Source organism: Staurois parvus, unplaced genomic scaffold (assembly GCF_062004578.1).
Source record: "Staurois parvus isolate SC_StPar_1 unplaced genomic scaffold, SC_StPar_1.0 ptg000525l, whole genome shotgun sequence".
Classification (NCBI taxonomy): domain Eukaryota; kingdom Metazoa; phylum Chordata; class Amphibia; order Anura; family Ranidae; genus Staurois; species Staurois parvus.
The window spans coordinates 9,760,943-9,782,886 of NW_028318321.1; the positions used below are offsets into that span (position 1 = coordinate 9,760,943).

The window sequence follows — 21,944 nt, forward strand, 5'->3', positions numbered from 1 at the left end:
CAGGTACGTGACAGCCTTTTTGAAGGAAAGAGAGTTGCACACAGTCATCAGGGCTCTGAATTCAGGTCAGTACCCACAATGCCACAGGATCATTGGTTGCCTCCTTTTGATATCCACCAGGCACTCTTCAGTGAGGACAGCTGGACACCCTCCTACAAGTTCCACTGGTCACTCTTCAGTGAGCTCTCCAGACCAAAATCATAGACCAGACTTTAAAATAAGCCCCAAGCTCCAGCAGACTGCCCCTTAGGGACAAAGCCCCCTTTAGGATGGTACTCCTCTTGCAGGAATGGACCCAGGACCAACTCACCCCTGCTACTGGCCTCAGACTATTTATGAGCTCTCCAGTCTCCTACTGGACACACATGCCAGGGATTGGCTGGGCACCCAAAAATATTCAGACTGCTGGTCTACATTTCCTCCCACTGTGATTCCAGAACCCTTTATAATACAGGAGGAAATAATCGGACCAACAGTCTGTGAAACACCGAGCAAGCTAAGGTAATCAGCAACTGCTCAACAGGCTACGGGAGAGCTAAACTAAATGTATTAAATATATATATATATATATACACACACACTATATGTACATAAACTAGGAGGGTACTACACAGATTTCCTGTAAGATAATTATAATAGCTTATACACATGAGCACTAGAGGCTTTTCTTAGTACAAGAACACATCCTAAGCATCTTTGAAGAAAATGCATAGAGCAGAAGATTCTGGCCAACCTGTTAGTGGGTTTGTAAATGAACTGCTCATGATAACCAATCAGATTTAGCTGTGCATGCCTTGTTATTATGATTCTCAGTAAGTGTAAGAGGCAGTAGTGAATGTGGATGAGGTGTGACTCAAGGTTGCCCAAGAAACTTTGCAAGGCACACAAACTATATTTTTTTTTAATTAGAAAAAAAAATACTAAAAACATTCCAAAAAATCAGTATACATGATACATCAAGCATATAATGTATATACAAGTAAAAATGCAAGATCTACGTGATAAATGAGTTACATAACACAAGCTCTCTGCACAGAATCTAACCCATTTCGTGACGCAGTGTTAATTTCGTTTAAAGTACAAAAATAATATAGAAAATCAAAAAGTTATCACCAACTCAATCCATATCAAGAAAGTTATGTAAATTAGTACAGGGGCTGAAAAACTGCCCAAGAAAACAGATGGCGACTGGATGACATGCACCAGCCAAAAAAAAGCCATCCTGGCCAAGAGCTGTGAAGAGGAATGGATCAACCCACTAGGGGAATGCAGCAGGAGGCAATGGACAGAATAGACACCAAAACAGAATAGACACCAAAGGCAAAAATACAAAAAAGGTAAAAAAGAAAGAAAAAAAGATAAAAGGGAGAGGAAAGGAAACTATGTTGACAAAATAAATAGGTAAACAAATATGCCCCATAAGAACAGGACATGCAAAGGAAGGGGTGGCGGGAATGGTTTTTTTTGCTGGTGGGGTGTCCTCCAGTCGCCATCTGTTTTCTTGGGTGGTTTTTCAGCTTGTGTATTGATTTACATATGTTTTTTGATATGGACTGAGTTGGTGGCAAGTTTTTGATTTCTTTTTTTTCTTTATTTCTAACAACCTAGTCATTCTATATGGTATATCTACAAGCTTTGTTATCTCCTGAAGAAGTGAACGCTGCTTCATGAAATGCATCAAGATTCTGTGCAAAGAGCTTGTATTATGTAACTCGTGGATCATGTAGATCTTGCATTTTTATTTGCATGTACATTATAATTTTGATGTATCATGTTTATTGATTTTTAAAATGTTTTTAAAATATAGTTTGTGTGCCTCGCATAGTCCTTTGGACAACTTTTTTCTTTTCATTAAGTGTTCTTGCATGGCAAGACCACTTACTGTTATCTCACAAATATATTCTTATTATTATAGCCAAATTTACCACCCCAACTCCTCCCACAGTTTTTACACTACATAGACAGTAAGATACCGAAACGTGCGGATTGTTCCCGATTGGTGTGCTATTACTTTGTGCAACGTTTCGCCGAATGGTTCACGAAATATCAGCGTTTTTGTGGTGAAATTGGTCCCATAGGAATGAATGGCGAAATGTTCAAAACTAGAGTGGGAGCTGACTAAAGCTAGAGTGTGAGCTGAAAAATCAGGACATGATATCTAAACTGCCATCACTCCCTCATTTTCAAGCCCACCTACACAAATCTTATATCAAAACATTCAGCCCACCTACACAAATCTTATATCAAAACGTTCAGCTATCTCTGCTGCCACTAAAAATGTCCACGGCTAAGCCATAGTCCTGACAGTTTTCATGATATGACCATTTGTTTGCAACTCACGCCGCCCATTGACATTCATTGAAACTCCACTCTAGCCATCTCAAATTTGAAGGGCAATTTCTAAACTGCGACTGTGCCTTCATTTTTAATATTTCAGAGACATACTTTGCATCAAAATGTAGGTCTGGGTCTTGTGATTCTCACAATATAAAACCCTTCGGTGTAGGATTTATAATTTTTAAACTACAACCGTTTGAAGATGGCAATCGCCAGTGAAGTGAGCAAGTTGGAGCAGTTTGTTTTTAACCGCTCTTCTCTGCCCTTGCTGTAGAGTGAGTTGCCATAGGAACCCAGGTGTGTGAGCAGGCAGCAGAGTGACAAAAGCTAGAGTGTGAGCTGAAAAATTAGGACATGATTTCTAAACTGCCATCACTCCCTCATTTTCAAGCCCACCTACACAAATCTTATATCAAAACGTTCAGCTATCCCTGCTGCCACTAAAAATGTCCATGGCTAAGCCATAGTCCTGATAGTTTTCCCAAAATGACCATTTGTTTGCAACTCACGCCACCCAGCTCAAGCCACTCCACCCAGTCACTCCGTCCATTCCAGTTGTAGACTACTGATGGAGGCAAGAACACTTCACACAATTTCCCCAGAAATTGTAGCTTTTCTAGTTGTTAATATTATTCTCAATAATAAACCTTCCTAACATGTTTCCTATTGATTGAGTAGAAAAACTAAGAATAATTGGACTGTGGGCATCTGTTAGAATTCCAAACTTTAGATATTATAATAAATCTCATTTTTGCATAGTCTGGTGTCTGAAACTGCAGAGTACAAACATGTGGTGCTTATGTTTAAAAAATGTAAAGCTTACTCTTGTTTTTTTTTTATATAAGTGGAGCCTGTGCAAGAAAATACAGTGGGACTGAGTGCAGAACTTGGTGCAGTGGGAAAATGTTTTGTATTGTATTTTTTGTACTTCTAATAATATTTTTAAGGAAACCCTTTCCAGTTTATTAGAAGTATGTAGGCAGGTTCAGTCTGCTTTCTCCACTGCTGGTGACGTTCAAACCACAGCTGGAGAGGAAGTCAGGAGAAACCTAGTTTCTCTCTGGTTTCCAGGTCCCCTGAGGCAGAGTTCCTGTTGGCTACCCTGCATTTAGGTGACCCCTGGCAGCCATCTTGGGTCAGCAGAAGCTTTTTAAGTCTCTGCCCCCAGGTTTTGGCATGCATTACGCAAAGTGGTTAGGAGGGGAAAGAGCACCCATCTGTCAGGGAAAGTGGTAGCGGTAGGGAGAGGTTCCTGACGAGGAGGCTGGGGACACACCATCCAATTCAGAAGTCTCCCCATTAGGAATGGACAGGCCAGGCCACATCCTGCCCTCTGAGACAGATGGTGTTGGTGCATCTGAACCTGCTGTGTATACAAGTAATTTGGAATCGTGAGTGAATCCTTGGCGTGGTATTCTCCTGTTAGGTTGTCTGTTGAGTTGCGCCTTCCTTTTATTACAAGTTATTATTATTACAACCAGAGTCTGTGTAATTACTCCACCACACCATGCTGCACCTTCCCACAGGTAGGCTGAGCAATGTATCTACCCCCATGGTGGGCATATAAATGACAGTGAAACCCTAAGCAGGCATCCACTTTTACCAGGCACCAGTTATATAAAACAGTCCAGCAACCCTGATACATACTATACAAGTTACATTTTCCAACCTGAGTACTAGCAAACCCCCCATGCAGGTTCTGCTGTTTGGCAATCCACTTAGCTATGGGAGAAGCTTTGACGATATCCTCCATCGTAAGGGTGTCCAAAGATAGATGTGCCAAAAGCACATAGGATGCCAATTCTACCTCATTAGAATTAGGCTCGGACCATGCTGACTTTTTGTGAAGATTATCTGGATTTGCTGGCCAATAAGTTTCTCCTCCTAAAAACAACATCAAAAAAAGAAGGAAAGAAAATGTGAAAGTAGTGAGTCCTAAAAACACAGTGTGCATATATTTCTGAACACAACCTCCCTTTTTTTAGGGCTGAATTCAGGTGTTGGAATGCACTCTAGGAAGGAAGCCTTATATGCTAGTTCACACCAGCAACTGCATTAGAACGCAGCCGCCTCTGTGTGGTAGAATGATTGCAGTGCTGATGTGCCCATCACAGCACATTGCAATATGTACTTTTTATGAATGTTATTAACCACTTGTTGCCCACCTACAGTACATTTACTTCAGCTGGGCTGTGCAGCCAGGCCAGTTGACGTACCAGTGCGAATCATGCGCAGTTGCCCACAGCTATCACATGGTAGCTTGGTACCTTGGTAGTTGGCTACCTGTACCATGTGATCAGCTGTAGCCAATTACAGCATGTCAACCGTAAGTAAGCAGTCACAAATGGAAAGCCATTCATGACAAGTTTAACTATTGCTTATAACAGTGATCATCACTATTATAAGCAATAACCTTGTAAAAAAAATCCGTGATCACCCTCACAGAGGAGTACAGTGTCATGGTGACACTGAACAACTCTGATGAAAGTGAGTAAAATAAAAAAAAAAAAAAAAAAAGAAGTTGTGGGAAAAAATGTTGAAAAAAAACAGAATAAAAAATTATTTAAAACTTTTTTCCTTTTTTTTATTTATTTACATACGTTCACCAGTCAGTATTCCTGATCACCGCAACACCACTCATATGATGCTGTACTGCACTGGTGACATTGGGACATGTCCTGATTTTCCCAAAAATTGTGACAAACATATAGAACTTTAAAAAACGCACCATGGCTCTTGCTAAATATCTTGGACAGTCTGCTTTCCAAAAAGGGGTCATTTGGGGGTTATCTTTACTGTTCTGGCATTTCAGGACCTCAAGAAATGAGCTAGGCTGTCAGCGCTGTACACGGAACAGATCAAATTTTCAATTAAATAAGTAAATTTAAAAATTTTATATATATATATATCCTAGATTGTAAGCTCGAAAGAGCAGGGCCCTGGAACCCCTTGTGTTTTGTTTTGTTACTGTATTGTCTCATGTTCTGTCCCCCACTATATTGTACAGCGCTGAGCAAACCTTCTGGCGCTATATAAATACTGTATAATAATAATATATATATATATACACACACACATATATACACACACACACCATAGTTTGTGGGCGCTAAAATTTTCACACAGACTAAATATTATACACCGATTTTGGTTATTTTTACCAAAGAAATGTAGCAGAATACATTTTGAACTTAATTTATGAAGGAAAATTATTTATTTGCAAATTTTTATAACAGAAAAAGAAAAATGTGTTTTTTCAAAATGTTCTGTTTTTAATTTGTTTATATAGCAAAAAATTTAAAAAACCAATGGTGATTAAATACTACCAAAAGAAAGCTCTATTTGTTTGAAAAAATGATATCAATTTAATTTCATACAGTTATAGTGGTGTAAGACCAAGTAATTTACCAGTTAAAGTAGTGCAGTGCGGAATAACAAAAAAAGCCCTGGTCATATTTGCAAAATCATCCAAAGGCAAGTGGTTAAAATGTCACATAGTGACATTTCAATAATTTTTATTGTCTGTATTGCAGTGCATGCTGTACAATTTTTTCTGCGTGGACCACCACAATGTGGTGATGTGAACTGGCCAGATAGAATGCAAGGTATTTTGCTTTGTCTTGTGGTGGGACTGAGAATAGCTGCCCAACACAGTCCTACAGCACCCTTTATGAAAAGGGCCTTAAGTTGACCATACACTATACAATATGATTGTACAATCTTCTGATTATCATCAACTAAGTACAATGGCCTGACTGACTGGATACGAATTGAAAGTATTGTTTAGATTTGTCCTCAGATTACATGGTTTTGGTAGATCCTAAGATGATTGTGTAGAAATGGTACAATCCAATTGTATAGTGTATGGCCAGCTTCAAAGAACCTGGGTTTGTGCAGCTGAGTGCTTAACCTTGTAGTAGGACTGAAGGCAAATCCTTTTCTAATAGTCAGAGTGGAGAATGGATTCAAACTCCGGTTAGGTTTTCATTGCTGTCATTGCGTCATCCTCTGTATTTATCCTGTTTACTTTTATCACCAAAAATGAAAGTGAAGGAAAATCCCAAATTTTGAGTTGTCACCAGAGTAGTAAGGTTGTATTTACACCTGAGTCGAGTGATTTTCACGTGTTCTATATGAGAGTGTTGCAAGCATATAAAAGCATTTTAGAAGTGCATTACAAGCACTATATATTTGTGTTCAAGCATCGGGTGCCTTTGTTGTAGCCAATAGAAAGCACGAGGGGAAGGAGATTAGGGGTGGACAGCTGCTGTTTGGTCGGAAAACACACCACAAAAATCTCAAGTCATCAATTTTTAGGTGTTCTCATTGACGTTTATGGGGTCAGAAATGCGCCAAAAAGAAAAAAAACCTGATAGTTGAAATTAAAACTCTTCTTTACTCTATCCAAAATGAAAAAAAATCCTTAATTTCTACTTTAACTGCCACTCTACATTACAGTTTAAAGGATACATTCGCCTTTTAAGTAAAAATAATAAATGCATATGTTTTTGCAGGAAAAAAATGTGCATTTATTACTTTTTTCTACAGGAGCCTGCAAAGCATTGCACCTGTGATCAGCAGATTGCAGGTGAAATATCATGCTCCTGCACACTCTCCCTGCAGCTTTCTGCTTTTACCTCTGTACAGGTTTTCAGGTAGAAAGCTGGAGAAAGAATGAATAGGCTATGAGCTTGCTGATCAGCACTCTCGCAGTCCGTTGAGAATTACAAGTCCATCTGCAGGGGTGGTTTATTCATTTACAGATCCCTGTGGATGAATGAGATATCTGTGAAGGTGGAGCCTCACCCAGCCATTACAATTTTAAATGTGACAGTGGCTGTAGGGAGAAGAACCCCCGCCCACTGTCAAAAGGGAAAGGGGATCTGGGGGCAGAAGCTAGAACATGTTACACCCTAAATACAGGTGTAACATGTAATATTTCCTAAAGGTGAACTTATCCTTTAGGTAGTAGACTTTGCAGCAAGCTAAAAAAATAATTGGACTGAAATGTAAAATTTACATTATGGCCTCATGTTCACTGTCTGAGAGCTTTACAGCTGTGGAAACCAAAGATCTCAAACACTATATTGGGAAAAGTATTGGGACGCCTGCCTTTACACGCACATGAATTTTAATGAACTCCCAATCTTAGTTCGTAGGGTTCAATATTGAGTTGGCCCACCCTTTGCAGCTATAACAGCTTCAACTCTTCTGGGAAGACTGTCCACAAGGTTTAGGAGTGTGTCTATGGGAATGTCTGAAAATTCTTCCAGAAGCTCATTTGTGAGGTCAGGCATTGATGTCAGAGGAGAAGTACACTGGTGCGCAGTCATGTTGAAACAGGAAGGGGCCATCCCCAAACTGTTCCCACAAAGTTGAGAGCATGAAATTGTCCAAATTGTTTTGCTATGCTGATGCCTTAACAGTTCCCTTCACTGGAACTAAGGGACCAAGCCCAACCCCTGAAAAACAACCCCACACCATAATCCCCCCTCCAGCAAACGTTACACTTGGCACAATGCAGTCAGGCAAGTATCGTTCTCCTGGCAACTGCAAAACCCAGACACGTCCATCGGAATTGCCAGACAGAGAAGTGTAATTCGTCACTCCAGAAAACACGTCTCCTCTGCTCTAGAGTCCAGTGGCGGCGTGCTTTACACCACTGCATCCGCCGCTTTGCATTGCACTTGGTGGTGTAAGGCTCCAATGCAGCTGCTCGGCCATGGAAACCCATTCCATGAAGTTCTCTATGCACTGTTGCTGTGCTAATCTGAAGACCACATGAAGTTTGGAAGTCTTTAGCTATTGACTCTGCAGTTGACAACTTCTGCGCACTTCAGCATGTGCTGACCCTGCTTTTTCATTTTATGTGGCCTACCACTTCGTGGCTGAGTTGCTGTTGTTCCCAGTTGCTTCCACTTTGTTACAATACCACTAACAGTTGACCGTAGAATATTTAGTAGCAAGGAAATTTCATGGATGGACTTATTGCACAGGTGGCAACCTATCATTGTACCATGTTTGAAGTCACTGAGCTCCTGAGAGCGACCCATTCTTTCACAAATGTTTCTAGAAGCAGTCTGCATGCCTAGGTGCTTGAAATTATACACCTTTGGCCACTGAGGTGATTGGAACACCTAAATCCAGTGATTTGGAGGGGGGGCCCAATACGTTTGGCAATATAGTACATGTGTGTCTTGATCTACAGCAAAAATATTTAGAAGTGCTATGGCATGAACTACAATAAAAAGAGCTCTGTAAGTGATTTCCTCATCTCAGTATAAATTTTACATATACATATAATGGTAATACGTCCCTGTGAATCTTCTGATAAAGAAAGCATTCAAACCATAGCAGGTTATCACAGTGTACAGATATATGATTGTATCACCTGCTTTCACTGCTCTGTCATGCAGATCCTGTAGAAGAATTTCTCTGGTCTCATAATCTCTCACCAGGGTGAATGTATAAGCAAGGAGAGACTTCGTATACAGGCTGTCCACCATGGGCATGCTGTTCCGAAGAAATGACATAGCATTTTGTACCATCTGATCCTGGAAGAGACAAAATGTAGCTTTATGTAGTACAGAGAGGTCTCAAAACAGGATGATGACAAGGCTGTATTTAGACATCACAATAATCCAGATATGTGTTCAAGCTTTACCAATTAATGCCACTTTCTCTTGTACAGTGAAGGAATACACTACAGCACCACTCTGCTACCAGTTTGCACACTGGACCATGATAGAGCAGCAGAAGAGTGATTAGCTCACCTCTCTGCTCATTCTGCTTTCTCTGTTTTTCCTTCTGTCAGCTAGTTCTTTTACAATATATTTGCACAGAGTATACTGAATTGACCCTAAGTGTTGTCCCTCCCTCTCCCTGTTTGAGTGCTGCTACATTTAATGAATCCATTGCTACATTATTGTGTGTCTTTTTTAAAATCTTTGTTTAACTTTCATACAGAGATATACTGTGCTTCTCCTGCTCCCCCCCCCCCATACTGTGACCTCGTGCTCCCCTGTATTGTGTCCCTTTATTCCCTCATACTGTTCCCTCCCAAGACCTGTCCTGTGCCCCCCTACTTGCCCTGTAGGGTGCCCTCATGCCCCCGCATACTGTGTCGCCCTGCCTCTTGTACTGTGCTCTCCCTCACCCCCCCTGTACTGTGCACTCCTGCCCCCTGCACTGTGGTTTCCCACCCCCCCGTGCTGTGCCTTCCTGCCCCTCTCTACTGTGTCCTTCTGAACCCCAGTACTGTGCCGTTCTGCCCCCTGTACTGTGTCCTCCTGACTCAACCCAAACTGTGCCCTACTACCCCCTCTGTACTGTACTTTTCTGCCCTCCTGTACTGCGCCCCCTGCCTCCTCTGTACTGTAATATGCTGATGCCAGTATTGTGCTCTCCTGACCCTTCCCCTGTACTGTTCCCTCCAACATCCTCAGTGCTATGCTTTTCTGCCCTCCTGCCGTCTGTCTACTCTTCTGATGCCAGTATTGTGCCCTCCCCCTGCACTGTGCCCTCCTGACCCCCACCATGTCCTTTTGCGCCCCTGTACTGTGCCCTCCAACCCCCTCTGTACTGTACTTTCCTGCCCTCCTGTACTGTGCTCTCCTGACCCCAGTATTATGCCCTCCTGAACCCCCCGTACTGTGCCCTCATGTCCCCTTGTACTGTGTCCTCCTGCCCCCCTGTACTGTGCCCTCCCACCCCCCTATACTGTACACTCCTGCCTCCCTGTACTGTGGTCTCCTGCTCTTCATGTCCTTCTCCCCTGTCCTGTCCCCTCTTGACCCCACCAAAACTGTGCCCTACTGCCCCTCCATAGTGTGTCCTCCTGCCCCTCCACACCTTTCCATCCCTGTATTGTGCTCTTCTACCTCCCTGTACTGTGCCCTTCTATTCCCTCTGTACTGTGTCCCCCTACCCCTTCTGTACTGGGCTCTCCTGATGCCAGTATTGTGCTCTTCTGACCATCCCCCCTGTACTGTGCCCTCTAACCTCCCCATACTCAGCTCTCTTCCCTCTCTGTACTCTCCTGATGCTAGTATTGTGCCCTCCTGACCCTCCCCCTGAACTGTGCCCTCCAACCCCTTCTGTACTGTGCTTTTCTACCCTCCTGTACTGTGCCCTCCTACCCCCTCTGTACTGACCCCAGTATTGTGCCCTCCTGAACCCCCCCCAGGGGTGGACTGACAACTCATGGGGCCCCCGGGCAATAGGAGATCATGGGGCCCCTGTGTCCTTGCTCAAACTCAAAAAAGCCTATGAAATAGGTACCAGGGGCATCTCATGGGGCCCCCTACTGACCCCGGGACCTTGGGCAGTGCCCGAGTTTCCAAATGGTCAGTCCTCCCTGTCCCCCCCATTACTGTTCCCTCTTGCCCCCTCTGTACTGTGCCCTCCTGACCCTCCGTGTACTGTGTTCTTTTGACCCTAGTGTTGTGCCCTGTTGCTCCCACTTTACTGTGCTCTCCTGATCCCAGTATTGTATCCTCCTGATCCCCCTCATACTGTGCAGTCCTGCGTCCTCCCTGTACTGTGCCTTCCGCCTCTCCATACTCTGCCCTTATGATCCCCTGTCTTTTGCTCTACTGACTTTTTATATTGTTTGGATATGTGTGTTGATTAGTCTTACATTTATGGCATGTTTTCTTCTTTTTTAAAATTGATTTTATTGAAAGTAGTAATAAATATATGTTTAATTCTATCAACTATCTGTAGCTTAAGTCTCGGGAGTAGGTGCATAAATTAGGGCAGACCAGTAGGGGCCCTAGTGCTTTGCTTTGCTCAGGGACCCTTTATACTATTAAGATGGCCCTGTAGGCTGGTAGAGGCCACAGTGCACTATTTTGCCCAGGGGCCCTTGATGTTATTAAGATGGCCCTGGTATCCTGGACGGCCCCTGGTATGTACTATAAAAAAGCCCCCTACACATTTTAATATTATCTCTCCCAATAGGATTTGTATTTCTGTCCATCCCAGCTTGAGATTTCCGTACATTTTACAAGAAACAGGAAAACCATTTGAAATATGTCTCATTGCCACTGTAATAGTCAACATAGTGAATGCAAGCTTTGCTCAGATCAGTTGCATACCAGCATTTTAACACCTTCAGTATTCCTGTTCTTGGGTTATAATAAAAATTGTTGAAAGAGCTACGCACCTCCTCAGGCCATCCTGTCTCCAGAAAAGTCATTATGACGTAAGCAGATAGCCAAATTGTATCATTCAATTCCCCCTAATATAGAAGAAGTATCACAATTATTAAACTTGTACACACTTTCCCCCTTCTCTGTATAGATTGCTCTGGTCATATCTTGATCTATATATCAAGATACAAAAAATAATTCATCTTTTTCTTTTTTTTTTCACCTGTGATTAGCCAGTAAGTCTTTTCAACTTCCTTTAAAAGCTACCCAGCAAAAGTGGCAGTTAGAGGGTTGAAACTAACCATTCACCACTGACAGGAGTGCTTACAATGGTCAGCTTTTATTTATGTAAACCTTTAAAAAAACTGTTGCTTTAACTGCTTAAACCTCTTGTGTACCATTCTACATTTTTCAATGGTGGATCAGTGGCTGTTTATTTACCCAGTGCTGTTCATGAATGGCACTGGATAAACAGCCATTGGGTGGCCGATCCTCCAGGTGATTCCTGTAATGGTTGGGTATACAGAGACAGGCCCCTTTCACACTGGTACACTTCTGCCGCAATTTCCCAAGCAATTCCCCATTAAATCCTATGTAACTGTTCACACTGAAAGTGCACTGCGCTTTGAAGCGTCCTGCAAGCTGTATCTTTGGTGGCACCTTTCATTGTAAGTCAAAAGGGTATCAAAAGTGCATCAGTGTGAAAAGGCCCACACTGTACCCAGCCAATCCAAATAAATTGAACAAGTTTATTAAAACTCTTTTTATTACCAACACTGGGCAATTAAAAGGGCCATAAAGAAGCATTGGCCAATATTGAAACAGGACCCTGTTCTAAATAAAGTACTTCCTAGTGCGTCTAGAGTAGTATTCAGGAGAGCTAACAACGTAAAAAATACTGTTGCTCCCAGTGGTATTAGAGATAAGTGGGGCTTGGTACAGGACATTCCCACATTTCATAATTGAATAGGATCTTATAAATGTAAGTCCAGTAAATGTAAGTCTTGCCCTTTTATACATAATGGCCAAAAAACCTTCACAAGGAAGGATGGTAAGCTATTCCAAATCAAACAGTTTATTAGCTATGGAACACAATTTGTTGTATATGGCCTCAGGTGCCCATGTGGGCTTTACTATGTTAGAAGGACAGTGCGCATCATGCGCAAAAGATTTAGTGAACACCAGTGGTTTATAGAACAGAAAGGGGATAAGCATAATGTTCCCTGCCGTTTCTGTACTTTACATGTTGGGAGTACCCAGGGTTTAGAGCTCTTTGGTATAGAAGCTATCCCCATGTCAGTGCCTGAGGGTGAGAGATTTTCCAGACTCTGTCAGTGTGAGACATTTTGGATTTTCAAAGAATACAATGTCCCCTGAAGGGTTAAATGAGGAACTTGAAATCAATACCTTGATCTAATATTTACCAGTCAGTGTGTCAAAGCGGCAAGGTCCATCAGCCATGGCCATAGGTCGCATATCATGAGGTTAGGTTATGAGTTACACCAGAACACTCTGTTTGCATTTATTAAAATATTATATAATACTCATTATTATTTGTAAAATATTCATTAATATTTCTTAATGAAAGGGTTATTCCTGCATCATTTTTGGAGAGAAAGATATCCATATGCATGCTGTAAGTACACTATACAGTATTGCAAAAAGTATTGGGACGCCTGCCTTTACACGCACATGAATTTTAATGGCATCCCAGTCTTAGTCCGTAGGGTTCAATATTGAGTTGGCCCACCCTTTGCAGCTATAACAGCTTCAACTCTTCTGCGAAGGCTGTCCACAAGGTTTAGGAGTGTGTCTAAGGGAATGTTTGACCATTCTTCCAGAAGCGTATTTGTGAGGTCACTCCAGAGAACACGTCTCCACTGCTCTAGAGTCCAGGGACGATGTATTTTACACCACTGAATCCGACGCTTTGCATTGCACTTGGTGATGCAAGGCTTAGATGCAGCTGCTCGGCCATGGAAACCCATTCTATGATGCTCTCTACGGGGTCTTTAGCTATTGACTCTGCAGACAGTTGGCAACGTCTGCGCACTGTGCGCTTCAGCATGTGCTGAACCCGCTCTGTCATTTAACGTGACCTACCACTTCGTGGCTGAGTTGCTGTTGTTCCCAGTTGCTTCTACTGTGTTATAATATCACTAACAGTTGACTATGGAAAATTTAGTGACAAGGAAATTTCACAGATGGGCTTATTACACAGGTGGCAACCTATCACGGTACCACGCTTGAATTCACTGAGCTCCTGAGAGCGACTCATTCTTTCACAAATGTTTGTAGAAGCAGTCTGCATGCCTAGGTGCTTGATTTTATACACCTGTGGCCATGGAGGTAATTGGAACACCTGAATCCAAAGATTTGGAGGGATGTCCCAATACTTTTGTATACTGTATATGTTTTAGACCTATGCAGGGTCTGTTGCTAATTCTACTGTCGGTTGCTGTGGTCCCACCTTGGTCATCTTTGGAATTGCCCCTTTAAGGTTCCCTAGTAGGATCATACTGGCACTATATATAAGACTCCGGGTGACACAGGTGGGCGTGACTTGACAAAGGAGGCCACGCCTCAGAAACACATCATCATAGCAACCATGCTAATGTTTCCTCTTCCCTTCTCTTCATTCCCTCCTCCCTTCTCCTCCGAGCAGTGAGACCTACACATCAGGCGTGCGCCGGCTGGCCCGAGCGCATGCACAGTAGCAGTGGCATGCTCTGCCAAGCTGCAATAGGATCCAGGGGAGCTGTCACTAGCTCATTACACAGCTTATGTCACTGGTTTGAGAGAAGTAAAGGATGACCATTTTTCAGAAGTGCCTTATTTATGACTGTACTATGTGAGTGCAAGTGTTTTCATGATTTTAATCTTAATAAATGGAGTTACACTAGGGCGGCTGTGCGCTCTCTGTTACTTTTTCTTTTACTCAGATCTTATTCTGCCACCCTGCAGAGAAACTAGAGAGCTGCATTACCAATTTTTGTACTTGCAATACAAATTCCAACCAGCCTGAGGGTTTGATAGAAGATCAGCGCAGTAGTGACTTTGTTGTAGGTTTCCTTGCTAGATTTTATTGTCATAGCATATCTGAACAAGCTGAAGTTAGAAGCTGATTGTTTACCATCCACAGCTGCACCAGCATCTAAGTGCACGCGTTTTATTAAATATCCCCCCATGTGTCATTTCTCTCTGCTGTTTAGTTCCTCTGCTATAAGCATGAATCACTTATGACAAGTTTTCATTATACCAATAGCAGAAAAGGTGAAAGGGGAGGGATCTCCAGGACACAGCCTGTGGTTGACAGCCACAACTCTGTTTCTGTGTCCCTTCCCTTCACTCAGCTCGCAGAGCACTTGTACAGTGTGTAACTGCAGCTCCCCACCCCCTGTTTTGTGAGTCTGAGAAATCTTTTTCATCTTTGAGCTGTAAAAGGATGTACAGGGCAAATTGCTGCAAATAAACAGGTACAACTTATGTAGGAGGATTTGTTTCACTTCTGTTTATCACCCGAGGCCAGTCATTTCACTGGGTATAGGTAAGGATTTAAAACACTTTAAATACCTCCAGACACCCAATATAACACTGTATTTGGTTTACCAGTGTGTAAAGTGTATGTGAACCCTAATAAGGAACATCTATTATTTGTTTCATTTTTGTCTGGTAGAAATACCACTGAACACATTTTGTTGTATCTGTTTAATCAGTGCCAACAATCCTTCAAGCTTCAATCCTTTACTTTATGCACTGCCCCTGTTGTTCTGTTAAAAGTTTGTTTTCAGATGTCCTTGTGGACTACAGAACAGCACCTCCCTATGTTATAAAGATGAGATGAGGAGGAGGTGTCCTGTAACTCTAACACACTTCTAGTCCTAGGAAGACAATGCTTCTACTCCACAGATACAGTACATTGAGTGAGCATTGTCACCATAGGATATGAAGTGTGTTGCTAACAGGATCGTCAGGTTAAAATAAAGAAAAAAAATACAATTTTCTTGGATTTAGATACAAAGGATAAGTTCACCTTTCCAGAAAACAAAATAAATGTTCATATGTTTTCTGTAAAAAAAATGTGTATTTATAATTTTTTCTTGATTACACCGGTGATCAGTGGTGCAATGCCAGGCATCTGCAGACAAGCCTTGCAGCTTTCTGCCCGTACCTCTTTACATGGGCAGTCTGTTAGAAAGCTGCAGGGCTGGTGAATGAACTATGAGAATGCTTATCAGCACTCTTGCAGTTCATTCAGAATCAGCTGCAGTGGCTGCATGGCCATGTTCTTTTCAAAAAGTGACAGTGGGTCCAGGGAAAAGATCTCACTGTCACACTGAACATGTTACTTGTTCCAAAAGATGAACCTAGCCTTTAATTTAATGTAATTTTTGGACAATCTAGGAATAAGAGGGAGTTTGCACTGCTCTACTGTTTTCAATTTATTACTGTACCAGTAAAGTTGTCCTGAAATGTTTCCCCCTATTTCCAAAACTTCCACTTGGTTGCTGGTTCTCCTTCAGCCATTTTCCTGCCTCCTCAATATATTTCTTATCCACAGTGATAAAAGGAGACGCTGCATGAAGAGACTTCATCACAAAAGCCGTCAGCCTTAGAAAATAGAAAATAAGAATATGCTTGATATAGAAAATAAGAATATGCTTGGTCACCCTGTGCTAATGGTTTACTATGAGTGCGTGCTAAACTTTACATGATGGAACTCATTGAACTTACCAGACATCACCATCTTCATCACTCTTCCCAAATGCGCTGAATGAAAAATCGTCTCGAAGAAAGTTCAGCTGTCTTTCATAACCTAGTAGGACAAGATAATCAAACTCAAATGAAATGGCAAGCTGGATTGAACATCTGAAATTTTAAAGGGGTCACTCTGAAATGCATTCTCCGCTCTATCCAATATGCACTATCACAGTGCATTATGAGAATGATGATTGGCCAAAGCAATGCACCTGACCACAGTTCAGGTGCAATGCTTTGGTTAATCACAGCACAATGCACTGTGAGAGCCATGATTGGCCAAAGTCACGGTGGCTTTGGCCAGTCATGGCTCATGTTTAAGTCCACACCCCACACCATATAAGGCTGCTTACACAGCAGCCTTATGCAGTGTGTTATGGACATTGTGGAAGACAGAGGGGAGAATACTCCCTGTCTTCCACCAAGCTGCTTGCCTATTGCAGATTCAGTCTTCCCAGCTTGGTGCAGGTCTACAATTTTGTTTCCGGTGTCCTTCGACAGCTCTTTGGTCTTCACCATAGTGGAGTTTGGAGTGTGACTGTTTGACGTTGTGGACAGGTGTCTTTTATACTGATAACAAGTTCAAACAGGTGCCATTGATACAGGTAATGAGTGCAGGACAGAGGAGCCTCTTAAAGAAGAAGGTACAGGTCTGTGAGAGCCAGAAATCTTGCTTGTTTGTAGGTGACCAAATACTTATTTTCCACCATAATTTGCAAATAAATTCTTTCCAAATCAGCCAATGTGATTGTCTGGATTTTTTTTCTCATTTTGTCTCTCATAGTTGAGGTCTACCTATGATGCCAATTACAGGCCTCTCTCATCTTTTTAAGTGGGAGAACTTGCACAATTGGTGGCTGACTAAATACTTTTTTGCCCCACTGTATATATAAACAACGCTTACTCACAGAAATGAAGAAAAACCCTCCGCCCACCAACCCATCCGCACCCTCCGAGCACTTGTCGCAATCTGACATTTGCTGGTCAGATGTAAACAATTGGGCGGAACCAGTGGTAGGTCTGGTATGGATTAGGGGGGAACCCAACGCTGTTTTTTTAAAAATAAAAATGTAATTATGAAAAAATGTCAGTAGATTCTATACATTGTACAGATGTGCAACTTTGCCGATATTTTAAGGGGACCCCCCAGGCATGATATTTACAGGAATTTTTCATTTTTTTGTTTACTTTAAGCAATGAAAAACGACTGCCTCTTTAAAAACAGTACTTTTTTGAAAAAAAAATGTTTCACCAATTCATATCACTCAGGGCAGTCCCCAAGTCTCCATACCCCTTTAATGGCCAATAACTTGCATATAAGCCTTCAAAATGGGCACTTTTGAATGTACAAGTTCGAGTCCCGTAGACTTGCATTGAGTTTGAAGTTTCCGGTCGAATTTTCATTCGGTTTGAACGTTCGACCACAAACAACACGGGGATGTTTGGCCCATCACTAATGCTGTTAAGTTATGTTTTAGGGCTCAGGTGGAGGGTGGTGAATTGTTAGGATTAGGAACCCATCTGATGTAGGGGAGATGCAGAGCACTTGACTCTCTGTATCAAACATAATGTACTTTTCTCAATAATAGTTAGGTTTTTTTAATGCTCAGGTACACCTTTATATGTAAGTAGTAGAGTCACTAGAACAAGGCCAGCCCTATTTTATCGATGTATATACAGTGCTCAGCATAAATTTGTACACTCCTTTTGAAAAGTAGGATTTTAATCAATATCTCAATGAACACAAGAACAATTTCCAAAATTTTGACAAAACTGAGTTTATAGAACATTTGTTTAGCTCATTACATGAAAATAAGGTTAATAATATCTTAGATTACAAAATCTTCAGTTTTACCCAAATTAGTTGATGCAAAAATGAATACACCCCACAACAAAAACAACTACATCTAGCATTTTTTATGACCTCCATGATTTGTAAGGATAGCACCAAGTCTTCTCGGCATGGAATTAACAAGTTGGAACATATTGCAACATCTATCTTTTTCCATTCTTCAAGAATGACCTCTTTCAGAGCCTGGATGCTGGATGGAGAGTGATTCGCAACTTCAGAATTCCCCATAGGTGTTCGATTGGGAGACATACTTAGCCACTGAATCTTTTTCACCCTGTTCTTCTTCAGAAATGCAACAGTGGCCTTAGATGTGTGTTTTGGATCATTATCATGTTGGAAAAGTGCACAACGACCAAGGGCACAGAGTGATGGTAGCATCTTCTCTTTCAATATAGAGCAGTACATCTGTGAATTCATGATAACCATCAATGAAATGCAGCTCCCCGACATAAGCAGCACTCATGCAGCCCCACAGAAGGACACTACCACCACCATGTTTCACTGTAGGCACCATATATTTTTCTTTGAACTCCTCACCTTTGCAATGCCATACAGTTTTGAAGCCATCAGCTGCAAAAAATGTATCTTGGTCTCATCACTCTAGAGTACAGGGTCCCATTAGTCTTCTTCTTTTTCAGCATGGGCCCTAGCAAATTCTAGGCGGACTATTTTGTGCATGGGCTTTAGGAGAGGCTTCCCATGCATGCCATTCCTCTGCAGTGCATGCTGTATTGTGTCATGGGAAACAATCCCCCCAGTTTGGCCTTCTACTTCTTTTGCTAACTGCAGTGATTGTGCATGGCGATTTTCTCCAACCCTTCTCATCAGAAGACGAGTGTCGAGGTGTTAACTTCCGAAGGATGGCCTGTGAGATGGTTGCAGTTCCATCTTTGTTAAATTTTTGTATCACTTTTGCTCCAGTATTCTGACTGATAAGTAAAGCTTTGCTGATCTTCTTGTAGCTTTCACCTTTCTTGTGTAAACAAATTATTTTCTTTCTCAGGCCTGGTGACATTTCTCTTCCATGTGGTGCCATTGCTGACAGCATGAAATTGGAAGGGGTTTTCTTTGATAAGTAATGCCCTTTTATAATCAACTGTCTGCTGGACACCTGTTTAATGAATAATTAGGCGCAACTGTAGTTGAATTCTTCTTAATTAGGATTTTGTTGTCTAAAATTCAGCCTTGCTCCTAAGACTTTCATTGGGGTGTATTCATTTTTGCAACATGGTCTTGAATGAGTTTGTTATAAAATATACTTTTTTGTGTGTGCAAATTAACAAATCTTGTTTGCAATCAATGGTCCACATTTGTGGAGTATTTTGTAGTATAGTGTCCCATAGAAAATGATGATGCTGAAAGGAAAGTGAAGGTTTTCTGATAAATCTGTTGGGGTGTACTCATTTATGCTGAGCACTGTAAATGCACATAACAATTGCCAACAAACTTAAGGATGTTGCTATATTAGCTAGTGCTATTACATGCTCTGCTGACAATTTTCTTTTTTTCTTTTATCTAAATGGCTATTTAACTCTTACTCACCACGTTTGATGTATTCATCTCCTATCTTCTTGATGTCCTCTGTCATTTGGTTTGTACTCTCCAGATAATCCTTCACAAGGATATTAAAAACAAACCTGGCCATATTCTGCTCCCCACAGCCATATGGGAGGGTTAGAAGCTGCTCAGTTCCCTGAAGTGCAGAACCTATTAGATCCCCTAAGGAACATATAGAATAACGGAGTGTATATAATATATTTAGTGTCTCCCTTATTAACCCCTTCACGCCTAAGGGTAAAACAAATCTTAATGCCTATGCACAATTTTGCAACGTTGACATGTGTTAGTAAAACCGTACATATCATCACAACTACTTTGTACATCCAGGTGGATTATACCTTGTTTTTTTCAGGAAAAATTGGGCTTTCATTTGGTGGTAAATGGTAATGGATATCTCCTAATTTTTTTTTATTATCAAAGGAACACTGGCCCAAATTAGTAAAAAAAAATAATAATTTTTTTAAATTTAGCTGTGTGTTTCTTGTTACTATCATAACCTACCACCAAAGAACAACTGAAAATAAATTTTCCAGCTCTTGATGATTGCAGTGATACTATATATGTGTGTGTTATTTGTTGTTTGTACCTGTAGTACAGTCCAGAAACAATAGTGCACATTTTTGTTTTTTTTTTACCTAAAAACACACTGACACTGGCGCTAACTGACACTGATACCAATTTAAAAAAAAACAAACCCGGACCTTTGACCCTGACCTTTTGACCTTGACCCAAACACTTACACTGGCACCGAACTAGATCAAACCTGATCTAGATATTATTTCTTTATTTTATTTTTAAATATTTACTTATCCTTTTTTTTTTTTAACAAAAATATTTTTTTCTCTATGCCAGGAGTTAGGAGTGTCAAACTGTCGGCCCTCCAGCTGTTGTGAAACTACAAGTCCCATCATGCCTCTGCCTTTGGGACTGTCAGTCTTGCAATGCCTCATGGGACTTGTACTTTGGCAACAGCTGGAGGGCCACCAGTTTGATACCTGTAAATTACAGAGATTAAGTGATCACTGTGATAGCCAATCAGAGGCTATCACAGCGATCATGTGACCCAGAATCGGGAGTCCCAGGTTCCGATTGTTAGAATGGGACCTGGGGCTCTTAGTGACACCCTGATCTTTGTGCTGGTAGTGTGCTGTGCAGCACACTCCCAGCAGAAAGACAAGTATGCAAATATGCGGCCTCACGGAAAAAAGCCCAGTTCTGTGAGGCCGCATATTTGTGTGACATCGGTGCAAAGGGGTTAAAAGACAGAAGCAATAACTAAGCCCCTATCTGGAATATGGTTAACTGAGGCACTGGATTTGATTCATCAATGAATCTTGGTTTGAGGAAGTCAAACAAATTAATATGCTGCTGAGGCCACACACAAACACAAAACAGGATTCCCCTTACACCGGAGGACCCAAAGTTTGAAAGCCACGTGTACAAAGCCCAAAGAGGTTGGCAAACAATTGAACTGAATGGCCAGCATATTGCTGCTGTTTTACTTCTGGCAGTTTATCACTTTGTTTCATTTTTCAAATAAATAAATTGTGGTGATGCTGCCATTTTTAGTTTTCCAAAGTCTTGGTAATATCTGAGCCTTGAAGAAGAATCATACTTCTTGGCCCTTGTGCTGGCTGTTTTGTATTGTCCCAATGAACAAACACCAATATTAAAAGGTTTTTGGATTCTCAGATTTTTGGTCTGGTGTTTATTTGGTCTTTGCAAACCCCTAATAAGGGCAGGCATCTGATTTTTGGTTGAATGGCTGAGAAGGAAGGGGAACATACAGGATTTTTTATACAAATGTATACCTTTTTTAATGAAAGTAATCATTTTTAGTTATGTATATTTAAAAAATAACCCAAGACTGTTTTCAAGCCAGTGCATTTCAGTTGTGTATGCACTTGTTGGCATTGCTAAGTGCCCCCAGTAATTATGTCATTCAGAATTTGGAGTGGAGTCTTTTCAGGATGTTTTACCTGTCAACCTTGTCTGTCACCTGAATCCCTGCGGAGCTTTATTTCCTAAAGTAGTAAAAGTTCACCCTTCTGTGCTTATTCTAAAACGGCCTTTAGGGCTCTAAGGCTGGACGATTGTAGTCCATGGTAAAAATACCCATGCACTATCTAGTGTCTACATTTGCAGAGTCACTAGAATTAATATATTATGTTAATTACAAAGACATAATGAAATTATAATGACAACTAGGCAAGAGATGGAACACAGTACATTAGCCATTGAGCCAAAGTGGCTTCGTCTATAATCCAGTATTAGTACCACCTAAT

General features: G+C 41.4%; 1 protein-coding gene across 1 annotated transcript in view; it reads right to left on the minus strand.

Annotated features, from left to right (window-relative positions):
- The window catches only part of LOC149451734 (alpha-2-macroglobulin-like protein 1), a 151,645-nt gene that overhangs the window by 51,969 nt on the left and 77,732 nt on the right, over positions 1-21,944 (minus strand). Inside the window, exons 24-29 of the mRNA XM_089690325.1 lie at positions 19,642-19,818; positions 16,224-16,305; positions 15,944-16,100; positions 11,504-11,578; positions 8,729-8,891; positions 4,007-4,221 (exon numbers count right to left, since the gene is read on the minus strand). Coding sequence (XP_089546451.1) covers positions 4,007-4,221; positions 8,729-8,891; positions 11,504-11,578; positions 15,944-16,100; positions 16,224-16,305; positions 19,642-19,818 — 869 coding nt within the window. The remainder of the gene's footprint in view (positions 1-4,006; positions 4,222-8,728; positions 8,892-11,503; positions 11,579-15,943; positions 16,101-16,223; positions 16,306-19,641; positions 19,819-21,944) is intronic.